This window comes from Camelus bactrianus, chromosome 18 (assembly GCF_048773025.1).
Source record: "Camelus bactrianus isolate YW-2024 breed Bactrian camel chromosome 18, ASM4877302v1, whole genome shotgun sequence".
Classification (NCBI taxonomy): Eukaryota; Metazoa; Chordata; class Mammalia; order Artiodactyla; family Camelidae; genus Camelus; species Camelus bactrianus.
This window is the reverse complement of record NC_133556.1, coordinates 9,075,840-9,100,405: the sequence shown is the minus strand read 5'-3', so window position 1 is coordinate 9,100,405 and position 24,566 is coordinate 9,075,840. Positions and strand designations below refer to the sequence as shown.

General features: G+C 33.9%; 1 protein-coding gene across 8 annotated transcripts in view; it reads right to left on the bottom strand.

Moving 5' to 3' along the window:
• GTF2I (general transcription factor IIi) overlaps positions 1 to 24,566 on the bottom strand; it is a 94,228-nt gene that overhangs the window by 58,810 nt on the left and 10,852 nt on the right. For 7 of the 8 annotated variants that reach the window (XM_010972365.3, XM_074345955.1, XM_074345958.1 and 4 more), the window contains exons 2-8: positions 12,329 to 12,432; positions 9,231 to 9,369; positions 7,142 to 7,276; positions 5,891 to 6,074; positions 5,692 to 5,720; positions 2,154 to 2,208; positions 1,636 to 1,679 (exon numbers count right to left, since the gene is read on the bottom strand). In XM_010972365.3, the coding sequence (XP_010970667.2) occupies positions 1,636 to 1,679; positions 2,154 to 2,208; positions 5,692 to 5,720; positions 5,891 to 6,074; positions 7,142 to 7,276; positions 9,231 to 9,369; positions 12,329 to 12,427 (685 nt within the window). In that variant the 5' untranslated portion in view covers positions 12,428 to 12,432. Of the gene's footprint in view, positions 1 to 1,635; positions 1,680 to 2,153; positions 2,209 to 5,691; positions 5,721 to 5,890; positions 6,075 to 7,141; positions 7,277 to 9,230; positions 9,370 to 11,018; positions 11,077 to 12,328; positions 12,433 to 24,566 lie in introns of those variants that run through there. The other variant, XM_045508272.2, reaches the window with a different exon arrangement.

The window sequence follows — 24,566 nt, the reverse complement described above, 5'->3', positions numbered from 1 at the left end:
GATGTAAACTATAGGACCCTGGGTGATGATGGCTCGTCAACTGTAACAAACGTACCACTTTGGTGCTGCTGTTAACAGTAGGGGGAAAAAAAAAACAGTAGGGGAGGCTGCACATGTTGGGGGCTGGGGTAGAAGGCATATGGTACACTGTACTTTTGGTCTAATTTTGCTGTGAAACAAACTGCTCGAAAAAAAAAAATGTCCATTTAGCGGGTGAGGGTATAGCGCTGGTGGTAGAGCTCATGCTTAGCAAGCATGAGGTCCTGGGTTCAATCCCCAGTAGTATCTCCACAATAAATAAATAAATACTCCCCCAAAAAACAAATGAATGAATGAATTAATTGATTAATTAATTTTAAGAATGTCTATTTAAAAACAAAAGAAAGGAAAGAAGAAAAGGAGGGAGAAGAAAAAGAAGAAAACCACTAGAATTATGATAAAAATAGACAGTGACAAATGTTGGTCAAGATATGAAGAAACCAAAACCTTCTTACTGCTAAGAAAATAAAATGGTACACTTAGGAAAACAATTTGCCAGATAAGCACAGAGTTACCATAGAACCACAATTCACTCCTAGCTTTCTACCCAAAGGAAATGAAGACATATTTCCACACAGACACATATAGAGATGTTCATAGTATTACTCAAGACAGCCAAAAAGTGGAAACAACTCAAATGTCCATCAAAATGGTAAATGGATATAGAAAAAGTAGTATATCCGTATATTCAGGTATGAACTATTTACATATGCTACAACTCTTTTGAAGATGGGCCTCAAATCATGATGAAAAGTAAAAGAAGCAAAATGCAAAACACCATATAGTGTATGATTCCACTTGATGTGAAATGTACAGATAAGACAGATATATAAAACCTAAAAGTAGATTAGTCATGGGAACAGAGAGGGACGGCAAGTCGGTACCAGCTTTCCATTTGAGGTGATGGAAATGTGCTAAAATTTGATTATGGTGATTACTGCAAAACTATGTATTACTAAACATCACTGCATTTTACATTAAGGCAGGAAAATTTTGTGGCATATAAACTACATCTCAAAAATGCTACCCCCCAAAAAGTGTTTGAAATAACAGTATGAATGACATTTAAAAATAAGAATTAAACACCAAAAATGGCTTAGAGTTAAAAATGGTTTCCTTGGAGAGTGAACAAATGGGAATGCAAAGGGAAAAGAGAGAATCAAGAAGATGTTATATTGATTTTTGTAAAAAGCACTGTAGAACTAGATATTTATTATTATTATTATTCCTGCATAATTGGAAAAAACTTAATAAATTTTGTCTATAAATGTGTAATTAGCAACTGAAGCATTATGCTGTATATCAGAAACTGACATTGTAAACTGACTATATATTTCAATAAAAATAAATATGTACAAAAAAGTGTAATTAGCAATGAATTTCTAGCTACCATTTTATCAAACAAATTACTATCTTTTGGAATTTTGGTAAAATATGATAACATCAACAAATAATGTCATCATTGGAATAAATGTGCTCTGTCTAGTTCTCACCAAAATGGTAAGTAAGTAATAAGTCAAAATATAATCTTCTAAGTTAAGGGAAAGGCTTCTTTACTTAAATATCAAAACTGGATCTAACAGAACTAGTACATACCAGAATCTTCTGTGGGTTCAGTTTTCACTTTGATGGCGCCACAACTGAAAGGAAAAGAAGCCCTGATGAAGCTCTGCGTTGATGAGGGCCACTCACACAGCAAGTACTCAACTGCCCTGGATCTCAACGTATAAACTCACTCATCTGACCAAGCGCCATGCAAAACTGAGTCACTTTAAAATTTACGTATTTATTTCTTACATAAGTATGAGCTGACAACTGACTTTAGTACTTTAATTCCAATCAACATTTTGGGGGGCAAAGTATAGCAAAACAACACAGAGTAGCAAATTCCATCTTACCATAAGGCCTTCCTAATCACTGTGGTCATCAGATCAATCACCCAGGAACTATTATCATTCAGAACTAAGTCAAAAGTATTTCCACAGGACCCCCAAATGATTCAATTGCATATTAAACTTCAAGATGTGTGACACAGGTCTTTCTAATATTTCTCAATAATTTAAACACTAAATTTAGTGAGCTGTGGAGGTTCACTGGTAATGAAATATGTTTACCTTCCACCTGGAGATAGCATTGACCTTTCAGCATCTGTAACCATCACACGACCACCTATATACAAAAAAACAAGATTAGATTTAGATTTAGATTTTTCCAACACTAATATTTTCAAAGAATGGACAAGGGGAGGTGTTCATAGCACTGGGTCATTAGAATGAGTATTGCGTTATTTTATAAGTGTCCTTGGTTCTCCCCTATAAGGAAGATAATTAAGGGTGATTATCACCTAACAGATTTATCCCCTCACCTACCAGAATCCTCCCTTTAACAGAAAAGTTGTTATTTTTTATCAATGAAACAAATAGAGCAATATACTATTACTCTAGTAATGCAGAGTAAGACAATATTGATGAATGAATGATGACCAAGATTTCTATTAAGAGTACATCTGGCAGAAGAACTGGAAAACAGTGACTGCTAACAGGTACAGAGGCTCTTTTTGAGGTAGTATAACAGGGATAAAAGACAAACATCTTGTAAATATACTAAAACCTACTGAACTGTACATCTTAAAATGGTGAATTTTATGTTTGTGAAAACAAAAATGGAAAAAAGAAAAAGACTGACCCCACCAAATGCTACCAAAGATGCAGAACAAGTATAATTCACATACTGCTGGTAGGAGCGTTAACTGAAACCACCACGTTGAAAGCCAGTTTGGCAGTTTCTTAAAAAGTTAAATATGTAACTACTATATGATTTCACCATTCCTTTTTAGATATTTACCCAGGAGAAATGAAAATATGTCCACATAAAAACTTGGCACTCAAATATCCATAGTGGAATGGAAATCCAAATTTTCATGGGCAAGTGGATGAGTAAACAAACTGTAGTGTATCTGCACAGTGGAACACAAATCAACAATAAAAAGAACTACTGATACATGAAACACTGATAAATCACAAAACAAGCCAAACAAACAAAAAGGAGTACATACTATAAGATTCCATTTCTATAAGAAGTCTAAAAAATGCAAAAAAAATCTACACTGACAACAGCAAGATGAGTGGTTGCCTGCAGACAAGGCACAGAGACAAAAGGAAGAATTACCAAGGGGTTTGAGCAAACTTGAGGGTGAAAGATGCTTCATTATCTCGATTGCAGTGATGGTTTTCACAGTGTATACATGTGCCAAAACTTAGCAAACTGTAAACACGTGCAGTTTACTGTGTGTCAATTATATCTCAATAAAGCTGTTAAAATACTCTTAAACTGAAAAATACAATCCCCTTACAATCACAATTCTTCAATAGCTTTGAGAGTTGGTATGTCAAAAAAGCTGAACCATACAAACCATCCACTGGGATAACTCATTATTAAAACACCCTATAGAAATATTCTTTGATTAACCATCAGGCCCAAAGTTTCAAAATCAGTTTCTAGGATGAAGGACTTCATAAAATATAAATGACAAACTAAAGCTAACCTAGAAGACTTCAGAAAAAACAGAACTGATCATGAAAAAGTATGCATTTTAATTTAAACATGACAAATAACTCTATTCTTTCTCAATTTAAAAAAGGACATATACAAAAACCCACCAGCTAACATCATAATGGTGAAAGCCTGAATGGCTTCTACCAAATTTCGAGAACTAAGTTGCCGAAGTATTTCCAGGGGAAAATAGTCTTTTCAATGAGTTGGGGTGGAAAAATTAGATATCTACAAGCAAAAAGACGGATTTACAACCTTATCACATACCATATATAAAAATCAATGCAAATCTGATGATAGGGCTAAATGTAAAAATTAAAGCTATCAAACTTATAGAAAAAAACACGACAAATCTTCATGACCCTAGGTTAAGCACAGATTTCTTAGATACAAGGTCAAAAGCACAAGTGATATAAAAATAAACTGGACTTCATAAAAATTAAAAGTTTTTGTTTCTCAAAAGGCACTATCAAGCAAGTTAAAAGGCAACTTGCAGGATCTGACAAAATATTTATATCAAGAATATATAAAGAATTCTCAATTCAATAATAAAAAGGCAAAATAACCCAATTAAAAGCATGGGGAAAGGATCTGAACAGACATTTCCCCAAGGAATATACATGAATGGCCAATAACCACATGAAAAGATAAACATTATTAATAATTGGGGATATGCAAATCAAAATCACAAGATACCACTTCACATCCACCAAGATGACAAAAAACAAAAAGACATAACATACCGATAGGAATATAGAAAACTTGAACCCTCAAATGAAATGGTACAGCCACTTTGGAAAACAGTCTGGCAGTTTATAGAAAGTTACATGTTATAATGTAAAATTACCTAGCAATTCCACTCCTGGTTTTACATATTCAAGAGTAATTAAACTGTATGTCCAGACAAAAACTTACCAAGTACGTTCATAGCAGTATTATTTATAATAGCCAATGGAAACAATCTAAATGTCTATCAACTGGTGAATGGATAAAAGGGTGGTATGTTCACCCAATGAAATACTTACTACTCAGTAATGGAAAAAACTGATATAGCCAACAACCTGAATGAATCTCAACTGAATTATGTGAGTGAAAACAGTTAATTTCAAAAGGATGCATATTGTATAGTTCATTCATATAACATTCTAAATCTTAAAATTTTGACAACAGTTGTATAATTCTGTTTTTAAATTTTTTAAAGTGAATTTACCAAACATCACTGAACTATATACTTAAAACAGGTAAATTTTATGGCATGTCACTTACATCTCAAAAAAGCTTCTAAAAGTTCATCTTTTCATCATGGTGAGACTAAAACAAAGGTTACTTAATAAAAAACATACACTTGAGTGTCTATTATTTTGTCCCTTCTTGGTTACACTGGTTAAGGGGTTGCCAATGAGAATGGTTATTTACTTTTTAGAAAGTCTCAAACAAACCTGGCTCCAAAGGGTACTCATCTTCTAAACATTTCTTTTCCCTTCAAATGAAAGGGCTGGATTTTCTAGAAGCAAGTCCTATTGAAATCCTCCACATTCTTTAAGGGCCCATCTAAATGCCCTCTTCCTCATAAAAGCTTTCCTGGGCTACAAAAGAATGCTTCTTCCAATCAACTTCCACCAACCATTCCTACAGTGTGGACACTGTGCTCTTGATGTGGTGACCTTCTGGACTTTTCATCTCCACCATTAGACTACCAGCCCTAAAAAGCTTTAATGCTTACACATGGTTGTGTATTCCCCTCATCTAATCTTGTGCCCAGGATTTTCACACCAGGATGTTCAATGGACATTAGGTAAATTAAATCCTACTTATAATTCTGGGAAATGAGGGCAGATCGAGTATTTGACCTTACACATTGCAAACATAAAACCTTGAATACATCCTAAAGTAAGTAGCTGAGCTGAAAACAAAGAATAAGTCTCTGCTTTTTTAGCTCAATGACTTCTCACTGGTTTATGTAAACATCATAATACTCCACTCCAAAAAGTCTTACATCATACTCTCAAAAAAAATAAAGAAACAATTAAAATGTATTAAATTTGATACAACAGGTTTAGGAACCCATCTAGTTATCATGTAAGCAAAACAATCACTTACCTAGGTGCTTCTTTGGCTCTAGGAAAGGTCTGTATTAAAACAAAACAAAAAAACTACATGTGAATATATAAAACTGTCATACAGCATAAATTTAAATGAGTTCTACAGCAAATAAGAATTTTTAATACTATATTAAAATAAGCTGAATATTCAAGCTTATGTGAATAAACTGTTGAGGGCAAGAGATAAAGTATTTCACCTCTTAATGATAAATGAAATCCCTGCTTTGTTCTCCAAAATCCATTTCAGGGTTGCAAGATCATAGTTCTCAGGGTGTTTAAAGGCAACTCCTTCTGGAAGCCCCTGCACTACCACAGCTGACTGATCCCGTAGCATCTTTTCATATGGAACAGGTACCACTGTTGATTTGCCTAAAGCTTTCCCTGGGGTTAAGGGACAGGAGTGAGATAGAAAGAGGATAATCATTAAATGGTAAGATTAAAAAAACGAAACCATTATTAGTTTATCATGGCTTAATAAATGATATTTGTATTTTGGTAATCTGATTTCAAAACCACTTTCAAATACTACAGGGTCCTATTCCCAGAAGTCTAAACCTGAAATGAATCCAAAGTGCCAAAAATGAAACTATATAAAATGTTTCTATAAACCACTCCCACACAAAAAGAACAATGGTCCCATCCTGGTATAACATAATCTTCTCACATACAATTCAGCTTCAGAACACAGAAGTCTGACAAATCCAACTGTTACCATAAAATACCAGGCAATTTGTGGCTGATACTCTCATTGAAAACTTATTAAACTCAACCTACATTCACAAATGAGTACATCTGTCATCCCTTTGTGTGTATCAGGCAGAGAGCTCACAGATGCTAGGAACCCCATCCCTCAGAGTTGAATTTTACCTACAACCTCACAGTGTAACCTTTATCCTCCCTGCTTTCTCCCTTTTTCTTTAAAAGAACTTTATTTCACACATAATTGGATTAACCAAGTTGTTGTTTATCCCCCAGGGTCTTGGTGAGATCAGCATTACGTGTCAAAAATAAACAACGTTCTTTCGGATTATTATGATGTGTTGCTGTAGTTTCTTGGGTGGGGGATGCTGACAGTGGAGAGGCTGTGCATGTGTAGGAGAAGGGGGTATAGGAACTCTGTACTTTCCTTTTAATTTTGTTGTGAACCTAAAACTAGTCAAAAAAAAAATTTAATAGCTACATTTGTTTCTGGGTTCCTACAAACTGGAAATAGAAAGTGAGGTCATTTCTATAAAATCTACTTTATCCGAAAAGAAAAAGGAAAAGCAGGGAGGTGGGGTGTGTGTGAAAAAAAGTGAAGTTATTCATAGTGTCAACTCAATATTTAGGAATTAATCCATTCAATTTGTGAGTGTGTTATATGATTGTTAAGTCAACTATGTAAGCTACTCTTTAGAAAACTCAACTATATAATGCATCTTTTAGAAAATTCAAGTGTATAACCCTACCATAGCAAAAGCAGAAATAGTCCTCAACTGTTTTTCTGAGTGTTTCAATCTCTACAGCATCTACACTCATCCGATTGCCCTGGGTTGTAGACTTCATTTTATGCATCTCTGCAGCCTTTTCTTCTTCTTCAACACCTGTAAAATATCAATGATATAAAAGGCCCATATTCATTATCTTAATATTTGACTTTTACTAAGAATATTTTTTCTAATGCTAACATTTATGATTTGACAGAAAGGAAAGTGAGGGGAGGAACTTTAAAAACACAAGCCTAAAAGACATAAATGACTTGAATGGAAATAAGAAATGGTGATCATCTCTGAAATAAGTGTAACTATAACTAAAAATTCTACAAAGTACAAACTAGGTACTAGTAGTTTTAAATAGAAAAAAAAAAATCCGAAGAGTAATTTATCAGCGACAAATTTGATACAGGAAGATTATCACCACAAAAAACATCCTTGGCTTGTAAAGTCCAACACAATACACTAGACACTTACAGCTACTAAGCACTTGAAATGCGACCAATCCAAAATAAAATGTGTTACAAGTTTTCAATATTCACTGGATTTTGAAGACTTTGTACAAAAAATAATATGTAAAATGCTCATCAATAATTTTTCATATTGATTACAAGTTGAATGATGTTTTAAGTGTCTGGTTAAAACATAATCACTAAAATAAATTACCTGCTTCTCTTTACATTGTACTAGAAAATTTAAATCACCTAAGTGGTTTTTCTTTTGGATTCATTTTTTCTATTGGATAGTACTTCTCAAAACCCTGGAAAAGAGCTTAGAATTCTCCCCCAAGAATTTCTAAAACTGAATCATGTATCTATTAACTAGGTTTCAGAAGACAACTATTGAGCCTTATCTGCAAAATAATTTATAGAGACAAATATTAGGTACTTAAGAATTATATCCAAAGATTATTCTGTTTGGCATCAAATTATTGGTAACAAAAAAGTATGAATACTAATAGGCAAGGACTGCAATTTGCAAGTGAGGACAATTCCCCAAATGCTTAGTCCTAACCACTGAAGAACCACATCAGCAAGGCAGTATAGGGAATGGGACTATAAACACAGCTGCCAGTGGGATTACAGTATTCATAGGACAGATGGTAGCTGATATACACATAATCAAAGCAACATTATTAGTATAACTTTAAATATACAAACATAATCAAAGTCTTTAAAATTCTCAAATTGATAAAAATAATGGAAAAAATTTTAAATAATTACTATCATGAATCTTAAAAGAATATAGCTGGGGCAGAATATAGGGGAGGGGAGAAGATATGTTTTTTAAAAATACAATTGAGAATTGAAATTAGTGAATTAAGAAAACTATTTTTATTCACCCATTATCTGCTCAATTTATCATGAACTGGATCTAACTTGATAATGGAAATTTATGTTTGGATCTTACAGACATATGTATTATATGCCTATAGATGTCTTTAAGAAAATGCTGTATCACTGAGTTAATGTAAAACCTACAGTGTTAGGGTAAACACAGATATCTAAACTGCCATGCTGTGAGAGGTCCTAGGTATTAACATCCTATAATAAATTTCTCTGTTGCATTTGTTCCAGTGTCAAGGATACTGAGTGGATGAACTCCCAACTGGAGGATGGCTAAACTCACTGAGGACTCTAACAAGATGACTCAACTGAGTTGAGGAGACATGTTTAACTGTGCTTCATGCTTACACAAATTTAACGCACAGAGAAAGACTTGTTTTTTAACACACCACATATCAGGAAAAGAACTGCCTATTTGAATGAGAACTGTTAATCAATTTAAATATTTTCTACCTCCTCTCTAACGTGTTTCACCACCCGGGTAATGTCAAGCAAGGAGCACAATACATTAAACATTTACTATTTTTTTAAGCTCTGCAGTCTTTTCCCTGCTATGTTACCATGTCAGTGATTCATTTTGAACATTCTGAAATGTCTCCATGGACACTTCAGAGTTTTTTAGGTATAAATCTCATTCTGCTTTAGAATAAAGTATGACATGTGTTATCCGTAAATAGGCTTAATATTTATGAAATACAAAAAATAAAAAAAATACTTACAGTATTTAACAAAATCTTTCTGAAAATCCTTTCTGGTATTGACAAAAGCACGTCCTCTCTCGGTTCCAACAACAAACACGTCTGTTTCATATACTGCAATGCAGGCCACTTCTGCCTTGGACTTTGCCAGTTCTTTACACTGAAATGCAAGTATCAAATATTATGTTACATACAAATATTTAAAAGTACTGTTTCTGCTGGATGAATAAAAAACCTTATCACTTGAACTGTCTTAATACCTAATCTGTAATCCGGTGAATTTCCTTGTTTCTGGCCTTAAGTTATCATATACAGGAGAGTCCCCCATTTTTTAAGGTACCTCTCTTTCTAAAGTTTTTCATCCTGATTTTAGACAGAAGTCACAGAATTTATAATAAAAAAGGCAAAAGTCTTTTGTATTCTGTTATAGGTCAAGAAACAGACACAGATTTGCATACAGGCTTACTGGAGAGTTCTCCCAGTAACACCACCTGTGCAGCTGTAGGGGAGCAGGAATCTGCAGAGGGAGAACTGATAGCTGCACAGATGCATCGCAGGAACTCTGGAGCTGGGACTGGGGTCCTCCAGACACCCTGGGCAAGGGAGCCTCTAACTTAACTTATAGAAGCTGGGAGATTGGTGCCACTAGTCCTGAAGAGCGGGACTGGAAGCCACATTACAACTTCCACCACATAATCCCACATCCACAAGTATCTCCATATGTATATACCATTGGAATCCTATTCAGATGAGTACACTTCTACTAAGCATATTCCTATGAGATTAAACATTCTTTAAAATCTTAATAGAGTATATATACCATTCCATTTTATGAATAAACAATAATTCATTTAGAGCAAACCCTGTGAAAATGTTGGTAATTCCAATTATCACTCCTAAAATAAGCATTGAAACAATAATCTGGGAACAAAATGTTTGTGTATCTTGAATGACTATCTCAGAAGAGAGTCAGACATGAAACAACAGTCGAAAATAAGACTCTCAAAACCAACTGAAAATTGCTTTCTAAGAAGGTTCTATCAGTTTACACTCCCACATGCACTTCCAGAGGAGCTAACTCACAATATCCTAGCAAATATTGTGCAACTTCCTCAGAAACACTATAAAAGGATACTTTAGTATAATGGATAATCCACTGATTAGCATTAAAATTAAAGAGGATTCTACCTTAGTTTTCTGTAAATCAGCCTATCTTTTGCTTCTTTTTCTAATGTTAGTGTGTTTCTCTATTGATAAAAGTGTCTCGCTGATTTTAGGCATAGAAAAGCTGTTTATGGAATTAAATACATAATTACATATATTTTCTTCTGGTTTTTAAAATTTCTCAATATAACTATCTTTTATTTTTACTCATCTAGAATTTAACCTGACATATAACATTTTTTTTGCCAAATAGCCTGCTTACAGTATCATTTGTTCTTTCTGTTTTGTTTTTTGGTGGCAGTGGAGGCAATTAGGTTTATTTATACAGTATCATGTGTTGAAAACTACAGCTTCCTCCATTTTGTTTTTGATTTATATAATAACCACCATCTAATTTCTTAAATGGAAATTACTTGGTAAAATACTGCTTTAAAACAGTACCTTGAATAAGTAATTTTATACCTACTTTTAGAAATCTTTTGAACTGTAATAAAGCCACAGTAGAGAACTTGGGAGGTGATCCAACAACCGTTCCCAGCTTGAAGAACAATGCTGTACAACAATGCTGTACTAAAATTTTGCTATATTACATTTATATGAGATGTATTGAGGCTGCTCACCTGTAAGGAACTAGTATTTACTTACCTTGTGGTAAATGGGGGTGCATTCTTGCTGCACTATCCACACTCTTAGTTGGACAACCCTGTCACCAAAGGCAGTATTTATGAAACAGCAAAGCAAGATTCATGTACTGTCCAAGGATTAGATCAAAGAAATGTATGGGGCAAGTGAAGGATGAAGCCGACCTATACACCTACAATTATACTTCATCGTGTACAGCTAGGAACATGAGGAGGGATACTTTTAGCCCTGCTGGTGAGGACGAAATAAAAGCTGCCAAAGATGGGAAAACTACAAGACATTCTAAGGAAGAGAACAGGTCCTATGTGATCCTGTGTCATTCTACATGGAGAAAAATATTTTAAAAGGTATTTAATATCAATAGAGTAAAATTTAATCTCTAAATAATTAACATTACAGCCACAAATTCTGGTGGTTTTATGATCACAAGAGAAATGAGTGACACTCAGAAAGTAATAGTATACAGTCACTAACCATTCTAAAGTTTTCTTTAAGGAGTTAGTTTTTAGAAAATTCTTAAATAGTAGAAAGAAAGGGGGGAAAATAGCCTCATGGAAAAACAAAAAAGAATCCAGACTATGCCATATTGACACCTGTAAGGTTAAAAACTATGTAATATTAATATAATACTAATATAATGCACAGCCTCCTCCTGCTTAGAATATTTAATTTCACTGTGTTAGAGAATACCTAAGTCTAATGCTTTTTAAATCTATGAGCTCAAATATACACTCATAAAAACATAAGCAAATTGTATTACCATCATAGTATACAGAAGTACAGCAAAAGAATAACACTTAATATTTTGTAATTATGTACCTAAGTTTTAAAAAAAATAAAGTACTAACAATACATATTTGGTAGGTCATACAATACAGTTAATTATGAACACATAGCACAATAAACTATAGATATAAAATAGTAAATATGCTCCTATGGCCCCAAAACATGGTAATGTTCTTTATAGCACCACATTGTAATATACAAACTCACTCTGAGTAACTTCAAATACCACACTTAAATTCAAAGGTAATGCTTGCAAATCAAAGGGTTGCCTAAGATACTGGGAGGTAAAAAACTGAAATTAAGTGTAAGAAATTACACATTCAGGTAAGTTCAGAACATTCTGAAACATGGTATGCAATAAAATTTGATTTGAAAGGCTTAAATCCCATAACTATTATTCAAGCAAAAACCCTGTATTTGTTAAAACTGAAAGTCATATTGTAGTTTCCAAAAACAAATCAATCTCATTCACAAACCCAATCTTATCCAACTCTGGAAACTTTTATAGAACTGCAAAGTCATCTCACCATGGACTCAAGAGCAGACATGAGGAACGTCACCACCATCCTGCTCTCTGAGGATTCCTCATCTTCCACAGGCAGGGTAGACATTGCTACTTGGGCCATGATCCCTAGGAAAAAGAAGTATTAAGAAAGTGAGTGGTAGAAATTGAGCGTCCTTCTCAACATACATTTACAAATGTGAGGGTCTTACCACAGATTGCCTAATTTACAGTTTTCTTACATAAAAGGAAAAAAATAAGACTCAAAAACCAAGTTTTGTATTTGTTTCAAACTCCTATTATCCTATAAAACAGAAAACCTATTCCCTAACTTTCCATCTAGTTTTATTTCCATAAATTAGGTCAGCTTCACCTCCCAAAATAAATTCAGATGTCACCCAGAACCAGTTAAATATTTTCCCAGGTGAGAGAAAGAGGTGATGCACTTCACAATCCAGTGGTAAGTTTATCACAGTTCAGCACAGAAAACAGATGCAAAGTTCCCTTCCTCTCACGCACACACTGATTACCCACTAGTGGGTCAAGTAGACTGAGGCTAGGGGAAAGAGAAACTCTTTCTTACTAAGGAAATAGGTTGCAGGACAAAGAACACTTAAGATTCCTTTATAATATATTCTCTTTAGAAAACAGTTTCTTTTTATTTTTATCTTTTTCTGTTCATTTGTTTCCTTTTGTAATATGAAAACAAATATATGCATGTTCCTGTATGGCTGAAACATTATGCTGTACACCAGAAATTGATACAACATTGTAAACTGACTCTACTTCAATATATATACAAAAAAAAAAAAGGAAATAGGTTGCAAGACAAAGAACACCTAAGATTCCTTTCTAATACATTCTCTTTAGAAAAGTTTTTTTATCCTTTTTTGTTCGTTTCCTTTTAAAAAAAATCTTTTTTGTTTCTTTTCTTTTAATGGGGGAGGTAATTTTAGGTTTTTTTTGTTTGATTTGTTTTTGTTTTTCAGAGGTACTAGGGATTGAATCCAGGACCTTGTGCACCCTCCCACCTAGAAAAGTTTCTGATACTTTGGTATCAGCAAAGAGCCTCAACTGAATTTCAAGCACTATAAAAATACAACACATAAACATGCACTATTACATGTTGGCAAGGATGTGGTGAAATTGGAATCTTTATGCATTGCTCTTAGGAATGTAAAATGGTGCATCCACTGTGGAAAAGTTTGGCGGTTCTTTAAAAAGTTAAACAGAATCACCATGATGCAGTGATCCCACTTCTGGGTATATATCCAAAAGAACTGAAAGTGGAGTTTTGAACAGATGTTTCTGTATGTTTATGTTCACAGCAGCATTACTCACAATAGCCAAAGGTGGAAACCCAAGTATCCATTGTCAGGTGAATGGGTAAACAAAATGTGGTATGTAAATACAATGGAATGTAATTCAGCCTTAAAAAGGAATAAAGTTCTGATACATGCCTCAATAGACAAATCTTGAAAATATTATTCTAAGTGAAATAAGCCAGACACAAATGGACAAAAGTTGTGTGATTCCACTCGCATGAGATTACCCATAATCAAATTCATAGAGACAGAAAGTAGAATGGTGGCTGCCAGGAACTAGAAGGAGGGAGCAATGGGAAGTTATCATTTAATACATACAGAGTTTTATGAGTTTGGGATGATGAAAAAGTTCTGGAGATAGATAGCAATGATGGTCGCACAACAATGTGAATGTACTTAATGCCAGGGGAACTGTATATTTAAAAATTATTAAAATGGTAAATTTCATGTTACATGAATTTTATCAAAATTAAAAAATTAAAAAGCAAAAATACATCACATAAAAGACATTCTAAGAAGCCAAAATCGAAAGCAAATTTTAAAAATCCTAATACACCATTCTAAGTGCAGTAAGCCAGAAAAAGAAAGAAAAATACCGTATGATATCACTCATATGTGGAATCTAAAAAAAGAAAAAAGACACTAATGAAATTACCTAAGAAAAAGAAACAGACTCACAGACATAATAAACAAACTATGGTTACCAGGGGGAAAGAGGGTGGAAAGGAATAAATTCGGAGTTTGAGATTTGCAAATATTAACTACTATATATAAAACAGATAAATAACAAGTTTTTCCTGTATAAGCACAGGGAACTATATTCAATGTCCTGTAGTAACCTATAATGAAAAAGATATGAAACCAAATATATGTACATATATGTATGACTGAAATGTTATGCTGTACATCAGAAGTTGACAAATTATAAACTGACTATACTTCAGTTAAAAAAAAAAAACCTATGTGGTTGCCTATGGCTCCCTCCTTTTCAGAGACGGCCCACCCTCTGTCTATGGAGTGTATACCTACTTTTACTTTAACCTGAGCACCCAACCCCCATATCTCACGGTCTTTCTCTTGCCTTCTGAAGCAGCCTACACTATATGCAGTATGTATCTCGCTAAATAAATCTACCTTTACTCAAAAAAAAAAAAGAAAAAACCTATGTATGTAGATTAAAAAGTAAGTAAAAATCCTGACACTGAAAGAAATGGTTTTCTATAAATAGTATGCAAATTACATGCCTATTAAAAAGTATCCTTTTCAATTTAGTTAAATTAATTCCAGTTTTAACAAGAGACCAAATAATCTAATGAAATTAATACAAAAGAATGACTAAAAAATTAGACTGGAACCATGAATAGGAATTCTAAAAACACATCTATGTATATAAATTAATTTATTAAAGACAATTGAGTATTTCTTAACTGAAGGCCCAATATTCCAGAGAACATGTAGAGCTCTTAGCATGAAAATTTTGGCTAAAAATGTGTATTATTAAAGAGAATGACCAGGGAAGGAAAGTGGGGCAAGATAGCAGAGGGAATTAAAACATACAAACTACTATATATAAAATAGACAAGCTACAAGGACAGCACAGGGAATATAGCCAATATTTTACAATAACTTCAAATGGAGTATAATCTATAAAAATACTGAATCACTATTGTATACCTGAAATGAATATATTGTAAAAATCAACTATATTTCAATTAAAAAAAGAGGACGACCTATTTCCCTATTATTAAAAACTGCAATCTAGCTCCACCATTTGTTAGCATGTGAATTAACTGCTATGCTCGATTTGGGCATCAAAAAGTAATAAAGTGTACATATTTAGGAAATTAAATTTTTATAATAAAAAATTGACACTTTCCCCCATATCTGTTAACAAATAGAAATAATTCTGTTTCCTAAAACAGGATCACTATTCTGATGGGAGAAAGAATCAAAAAAGGCTGCACCAAGCAAGAGAATGGTTAGATCGTGGAAATTATTTTCCATAACAGCCTAGGTCTTATTCTTCTCTCTCGGATAAATAAGTTTAAGTAAATTTATAATACAATGTGGCTCAGTCAGTGTGGACAACAGAAATACTATTTTTCCATAAGAGAACATTCACTTAAGAGTATACCATCATTATTTCTAAAAGTTCATAATATTTTTTAATAATTTCACTTTTCCTTTCATTCTCCAGCAAGAAAAAAAGATGTGTTCTCATTTTATAAATGCAATGATTTGTCAAGGTCATCTAGCCTCTATGAGAGTCAGAATATAACACTAGGACAGTTTTTTGCCTTGTGCTGTTTTCACTTCTCACCTTCAATTGCCACACATCTGCTATGATGTCAGTCACATTCACTGTGAGTTAAGAAATGGGAGGGACGCCACACCAACAGCCCGTGGGGATGCCACAGGCGATGAGAGGTCCTACTCCATTACCAGAACATTTGGGGAGTACCTTAGTATTTCTGATGGGAAGAACCTTACAGGTGACCCAGTCCGGTCAGGCTCGATGGGGAAGGATGCATTTTGTTTGGGGCTTTCTGCTCTCTAGAAATGGCTGCATTTGGATTACAAGAGAAATTCAGAGAACTGTTCTTTTCCTGTCCCAAGAGGTCATTCCCCTGGATAGTCCTCAGTCAAGACTGTTCGTGGAACATTCTCTGCACCCCTCACTTGGTGACTGTGCCCTCTCCTCCCTTTCCCAGAAGGAAACTGCCATCATACCGTGGCATTAAAACACTAGAGGACACACCAGGCCAGGCTGGTGATGCAAGCTTACAGAAGCATGAGGTATGATGGGCTGGTCCTGACAGAACTGGTGGCCAGAAAAGCCAGTTGTGAGTTCCCCAGACTGCCAACCAGCTCCAAGACCCCAGTGGGCAGCCCTCAGCCTTCTCTTCTGTAAGCAGAGACACTAAGTCAACCACTTACTATGAAGGTTCCTTTCACTTCTCACTCTATAAATCCCTTCAATTTAAAGTAAGAGCTTAGAGCTCACAGTGAAAAAAAAAAATGTGACAATGAATATATGTATGTTCTTGCATAACTGAAAAACTGTGCTCTACAATGTAACTTGACACATTGTAAAATGACTATAACTCAATGAAAAAGTATTTTAAAAAAAAGAGCTCAGATAAACAATACGTTTCTAGTATATATTCATTTATCTTGCAGTAACCTATAATGAAAAAGAATATGAAAATGAATATATATATATGTATGACTGAAATGTTATGCTATACACCGGAAATTCATGCAATATTGTAAACTGAAAAAAAATTTAAAAAAGAGCTCAATAGACAAAAAAAAATTTATTAAATATATCTATAATGCTTTATTGGTCATTTTTTAAATATTCACAATAACCCTGTGGGAAGAAAGAAAGAACATAAAAGCAGAATGATAGTATCCAGAGAGTCTAAAAAAAGACCTTTAAAGGAGATAGTGTCTCATAAGCTACTAGAGCAGGAACCATGCAGTCTTCTTCCATTTTAATTTAAACAGCACATATATGTGTGTATGTGCATCACTAGAAAAGAACAGCAACAACAAAAAAAATCACCAGGATATGATCTGTCATTATCTGTCACATCATAACTTTAATTGGAAGTCTCCCAATTAAAGAGGACATGAAACCAAAAATTTAAAGTAACTAAAATGGAACTAACACAACATTGTAAATCAACCATACGTCAATTTAAAAAATTATTTTAATGGGACAGTCACCTCTGCACTCGTAATGAATGCAAATAGGCATGATTCGTACTTCTAAACTTCATTAATAATAGTTCTCGGAACAAAAAGGAAAAGGACCAAAATGATCATGTACTCCATGAATCAGTAAATACAGAAACAATGGATCCTTTTTAATCTTTTTAAATACAGAGAAGGAAGAAAAACTGAACTGAGATAATTCACAAGGCGAGGCCAGTCTTAGACAAGCAAATGACTTCTCGATGTGGAACATAATACTTGCTCCCCCATTATGTATCTCTGGTGCTGTCTTGGTAAAGGAAGTGGTGTGGGGAGAAGAAGTGATCTCACTATACGAAAGAAGGCAATCATCCAAGGCAGAAAACCAGTAGTCAAGGAAAAACCTGGAGTAGTATCCCTCTAGAGATGCGGTAACCAACATGGAAGCCAATAACCACATGTAGCTATTTAAATTTAAGATTACATAAAATTAAAAATTCAGTTCCTCAGTAGCTTTAGCCACGTTTCAAGTGCTCAGCAGCCACATGTGACTACTGTATTAAAGAATCACAGATAAAGAACTTTTTCATTATCACAAAAAACTATACTGCTATGGAGATTACACCGTGCTGAGTAAACGTTTAAATTCTCATGACCTCTTGAGCCACCATGGTAGGAGCTGTAGCAAAAGAGTTAACCAAGGGAATAAGAACCAGGATACAAAGGTCCACCCCAACGCCATGTGAGCATTTGCCACTGCCATTTTCCAAGGATTACTGCTGAGAGTATCCTCACACAACAGTTAGCAACGTAGACTGCCTGAGAAAAAGAACAAAGAAAAGGAACACAGAAGTACACTTTTATGATATACTAGAGTTAAAATGCACACACAAAACATCCAGAATATAGATTCTCAGAGTAAGTTAAACTTCCAGGGGGTGGATATAGCTCAGTGGTAGAGCACTTGCTTAGCACACATGAGGTCCTGGGTTCTATTCCCAGTACCTTCATTTAAAAAATAAATTAAAACAAACAAACAAATAAATAAATAAAATTCCAAAGAGCCTAACCCACTGAGTACAGAGGCCTTACCTTAATGATTAACTAGCATCACCTACCTGCCATATTACATATTCTTACAGAACAAATTATTTAAGTATCTGCCCATCAAAATGGAATCATAGAATTTCTCTCAACATCTTCACAAAACTGGCTTTACCCTTTTTATTTCCATACTGTAAAATTCTTCATACTGAAATATACCATGAAAATCTTTATATCTCTTGATACATAATCTAAATTTTTTTATTTCTACCAGAAATGTTTAAACATACTAAATTCATCAATCTCACCAGCATACTGGAGAGCTATGACCTAATTACTATGAATATCTCATTATTACTAAAATAGTTGCAATTCTTTGCTTACTAAAGAAACACCTGTCATAGTTTACAATCTGTATTTCTTCTAGCAGGACTCATCATCTACTTAGGGTTCTATGCCCATTACTAAACTGATGTCTGATGATGGCTACATATTTGCATAAACTGTCAGTAATCTTCAATCGCAGTTTCTTTTAATTCTGGTAATTACCATGTGGATGTAGCTCCTTGTTCATCTTTTGTGTATGTACTTTTTTCTGTATGTTTAAGGCAATACTATTTATTTTAAACAAATTTTCGTTTGATTTATGACATTCTTTGTTCATTCTTTCTTGCACCTCATATTTTCCTTCTGCCTGGAGTTAATCCCTTAGAATTTCTTTCTCATAGCAGACTTTTTGTTTGCTAAAAATTCTTTATTCTTGAAAGATATTTTCAACCAGATAGAAATCTAGGTTGACAAGTACTTCCTGTCAAGATACTGAGGTTATTTCATTATTTTTCAGTTTCACTGTATTTTGGCTCTCGTTGTTACTCAGAAGTCATCTGGAATCTCTTTTTGTATTGTCTTCGATTTTCTACAGTTTCACTATCTGTAGTATGTGTGTGTCTCTAAGTTTCTTTTTACTCAGCAAGTTCATCATTCACTGGGCTTCTTGACTAAGGATTGTCATCCTTTGGTTGTGGCAAATTCTCAGCTATTATCTCTTCAGGTTTTCTCTGTCCCATTTTCTACCTCCTACAATACACTGAGACTCAGACTAAATGTATGCTAGTCCTTAAACCTCATACCCTCATTTATAATTTTCACTTCTAGAATTTCTGTTTGTTACTATGTCACATTTTACAGTTTCTTACTCTCTATAAAGATTTTCAAGCTTAATTTATTTCTTTAAACATAATAGGGGTAGTTGTTTTATATAGTCTATCATAACTCAAAAATCTCAAGTCTTTGCAGGTGTATTTCTGATGTTTCTGATAGTTCTTGCTCATACTCATGGTACTTGTTCCCATGTATGCCTGTCTTTTACTGTATGCTTACCATTTTATATTAAAACATTCTTTTAAACATGAGGCCTGGGGTGAAGGCCAGCTTCTTCCAGGTATCTGGGAACACTACCTGCCTGGGATCACCATAATCCAAGTTCAAGGTTTCAGATTCCTGGGAACACCCAGAAGATGTTAACCCAGACCACAAATAGAGATGCAGGCCAGTTTATCTCTCAATCAGCCTTATCCAGTTAGGGTCTCAATTTATCAAGGGGAAGGATCTACCTGATCCCTGAATTTTGTGTAGGTTCTGGGTTTTGATTACAGTGTGTGATCCCATAAGGTTTTCAAAACTCAGGTTCATGTGGTAAAACTGGCAGGTGCCCTCAGGGCAAAAGGGACTGAGTTCCCACTGTCGTTTTCATAGCATTAGCCTTTTCATAACAGCCTTCAAAATTCCTACCTTATCATCATTTCAGTATTTTTACAAAAGGTTTATTATTCTAGAACATTCTTATTAGTCCCACCAACTCTAAGAACTATACCTTCTAACAGTCTTCATTTTCAAGGACAATGTACGAGTTAGCCAGAACTATCTTAGAGTGTGAGGTTACAAATACTCAGTTCAAACCACCTCAAGTAAACAAAGGAATTTTTATTGTTTTATGTAATTATTCATACTAAAGGTTGCACTGACTCCACACACAGCTGGATCAAGGAACACAAGAGATATCATCAGCATTCTCTCTGTTCCCTCCCAGCCGACCTCACTTCTTGAGGAGATAGGTTTCTTCCCTAACACACAGATGACAGCCACATGCATCTTTAAGCTTATCACACACCTGTACTGGGATCCCAGAGGCAAGACTATTATATCTACCTGTTACTTCCGCAGAAAAGTTCTGGGGGGTTGTGTCCCAAGCCTACCCCACACCTAATTACAGTGGCTAGTCAGAACAAGATTATCTGGAATACACTCACCGTGATTAGCAGTCTAGCTAGAACTACATGGAATAGAAAGGTAAGCAGTTACTCAGAAGTTACTCAAAAGACAAAGCAGGACACTGTTGTCAGGAGAAAAAGGTTGCGTTGGTAAAGTACACAGGACACAGAAAATAACAGCTACCCGAGTCCACTCTTCTTTCCCATTTTTTCAGTTTCCTTAATTCTTCAATTCTAGATGTTTTCTGATTTCATCTTTTGTTTCCCTGATTTGATTTTAATTCTCTTTTATGAGTTTAAAAGATGAACTTAATTGCCCTGTTGTTGTTTCATCTTTTTATCTTGGTCAGCTATTGTTTAATAGATGTGATACCTTCTTTTATGTCTCTGAAAACAGACTCCAACCATTCTTTAAAATCTTCTTGTGTTTCTAGTTGGAGATCCATTTCCAGGATTAGGTTTATCTATGTCCTTAATTGTGAACTGTTCTACTTCAAAATAAGCCAATAATTAATTTCAAATAAATGTTTTTATTTAGCCACACTTTTGCTTTTATCTCATTGATTCTTGCCATTAATGCTCAACAGCAAAATAATAAAATGAGATTTTATAGTGCGTCAAAGAGAGCACTTAAAGATTTTCACACAGGGCATCATCACCCTAACAAAAAAACTAAAGTTCTCAATATTTCTGATTATGCTGATCTCTAAAATGGTACTGAATTTCCAACATGTTTCTACTTTGAATTAAGCTTCAGGTCAGGCTGGTAAGTGGTGAGGGCAGGGGAAGTACCATAACACTGATCTTGCTTTTTTTTCAATTACATTTATGTCTTACTTCTTTTTTGTGTTGCTGTATATTGTTATTTTCAACAAACATTTTTTTCATTTCAACCTTACAACATACAATCTTAGATCAAAAGGAAAATTCAAGATATTTAGCGCAACCTCTTTGTTCTATTACGTCATAAATGAGAAACCCAACCCAGAAAGATCAGCTGCCTTGATAGTCACATAGACAGTTAATTTTATAACAAGGGACTCGAATGGTATCTCTAAACTCCAAAATACATCTTTCATGCACAATTATAATCAAAGAAAGGCAGGTTAAGAAAAAAAGAGCCCAAGGTAAATAATTATACAGTGATTAGAACAGTACTACTAGTCAATCTTTATGAGGCAGTAAACTAACTGCCACTCATTAGCAAACTAAAGCAAAAGTATAATCTCCTTTTTGTCCAAAAAGCAAGTATTATGGTGGACACTGAAGAGTACATAGCAACATCAGCAACATTTTATGAAAAAATAAAGGATAATTGTTCAAAGAAAAAAACATGAATGGGTTACAGACCAACTGGCTAGATGAACACATAACTTAAAACACTGCGGACAGGGTTAGGCGTGTATATCCCTGTTAACAATGATAAGCAGACATGTGAGTTGTTTAAGCAACAGTTTATCTCAGTAAAATCCAAGACTCATGTTCAACAAGGAGGAAATGAATTTCAATTGATCAAGGTACCAGGCCCACAATTTTTTTTCTTCTCAAAATTTTATTTTCAGTTTTCTACAAACAGCTTAGGTTATCTGTTACTTTTCCTTATAATAAAGCAACTAAGATCTACCCTGTACATTTACTTAAGTATGGTGAAATACACTTCAAGACTGCACAAATCAATTACTTTCCTAACACAATGTTTTGTACTAGAGCCATCACCACTGAATCCTCAGATACTTAGATCAATTAAAACTGAGAAAATGTTCAATATTAGCTAAAATTTTTACCACTAGGATATTGGCCAGGGAAGACTACTGACAGTATTTAGGACAGGTAATGGTATTCAATTCTACAATTATTCAACAGATTTAAAAGCCAAGTTTTTTCTTTTTTTTTTTTAAAAGAGGGAGTACTTTAAACAGGAAAATCTTCCACCCAAATTTAAGTTTTTGACCTCCACTCAAAAAAATATGCAGTATGGCTTTCCTGTGCTGTGAACGCTTTCTCCACACCAGTATTGGGACGGGGGTGTCTTCTTCCTCATCTCCATTCTTTGAGATCTAGTCTCAGGTTATTTTTCTATATGAGGTTGGTTAAAACTCACATTTACCAACTACTATTATTTACAGCTAATCATTATTTACACTAATTATTAACAACCACTAAAGCCAAATTTCAACAAGATGAATAACTAAAGGCACTATTATAGTTATATATGTGTGTGTGTATATATATATATATATATATTTACACACACACTAACAGAAACATCTTTAGTGAGATATAAAGTATCACTTAGTTCCAAGAAAGAAAGTAAAGTGAGAGCTCAAACTTTAAAAAAAAAATTCCTCTTTCATAAAAGTATTTCTTCAAAACGATGAATACTAAGAAAAAGTTAAAATTCATCATCTAAGATTTTACATACTATCATAAGGCGGTGTCCAAAATAAATGGAAAAGATTTAATAGATGAATCAGCTGACTTTGTCCTAAACAAGATTCAGTCCCATTAAAATTACTTTAAGTTATCATGTATTCTTACATTCTGGTAATCTTTTAGGTTGTCTAAATCTTTTTACCTCTGAATCTGATCTGAGTATCCCCATTTTCTACCTACAATTAATAAACACTGAAGCTAAAGAATCTGTTTTTTAAGAGAGGAAACTTACTTATTTCAAAATGTCAGTATACATTTAGTAAAAATCAGTTTGGACTGTGAACACAGAATTTATAAATACTTTAAGATTTTTTTCAACATACTACCATTTGTTTTAGTTGTGTCCAGTTAGCAGTTTCTATAGAAAATGTATTCAAGGTAATCCATTGACCCCATTAATTCATTTTCTGCATAATCCCAAGAAAGTAACTTAGTGTCTTAGATGTTTATTATAAAAGGGTGACATGTGCCAGGCACATTTTACACTGCAGACCTTTATTTAACATAAGAACAGCTGATAACTTGGAAAAACAATCTAAATTGCCCAAGATCAAAGAAATAATTAAACAGAATCTAATCTGTATCTAATTGTTCTTAATTCCCCAAGTTCTTTCAAACCACACCATACACTATAAAATACAACCAATTCTTAACATTTTTCAAATTCCTCTTCTCACAATATTTAAATTTCAGAAAATACCAAGTTTTCAAGGACTTAGATAACAACTGTAATGAGATTTAAGTCCAAGCACTAAACTTCATCCCTAAAAAATTTTTAAAATCCGCAGCCTCAAGAGAAAAAAAATAGGATTCTGCAATGCTAAAAAGACAAGAGATATTTTCATTATCCCATAGTACTGCCACACAAAATATTTATTAACAAAGGAAAACATGACTTTTTTACTTAATTGTATTCAGTTTAACAAAAACATGGCATCTTAACCAAGTAATCAAAGTAGCACTTGTCACAGGACAAACGTCATGCTCACCAAAGAAAACACAGTAAGAACATATTCCTGCCCAAAATGTACTGGACAAGCCCAAGTTGCGAGTTATTTTATTAAATGACTGCCCTGTAACCTTCAAAAAGGTCAAAGGCATGAAGATCAAACACTGAGGAACTGTTCTAAAAAGTGAAGTATATTATTCTACTGTATAGCGCAGGGAACTACATTCAATGGCTTGTAGCAACCTGTAATGAAAAAGAATATATGTGTAACTGAATCACTATGCTGTACATCAGAAACCAATACACTATAAATTTATACTTCAATTTTTAAAAAATATTTTTTAAAAACTGCACTTGTTGTAGCAGTCATATTGCATATATTCTGGATTTAAATAAAATGCACCAGTTTTTTTTTTTAAGTGAAGTATATTAGAGAGACTGGACAATTGGGTGAAAAGTATGGATTAGACTTTTTTGCTATAGAGTTTGGGAAAACTTGAATGGAGTTTCTGGGTGGAGGATATATGTGGGAAATTTTTGTTT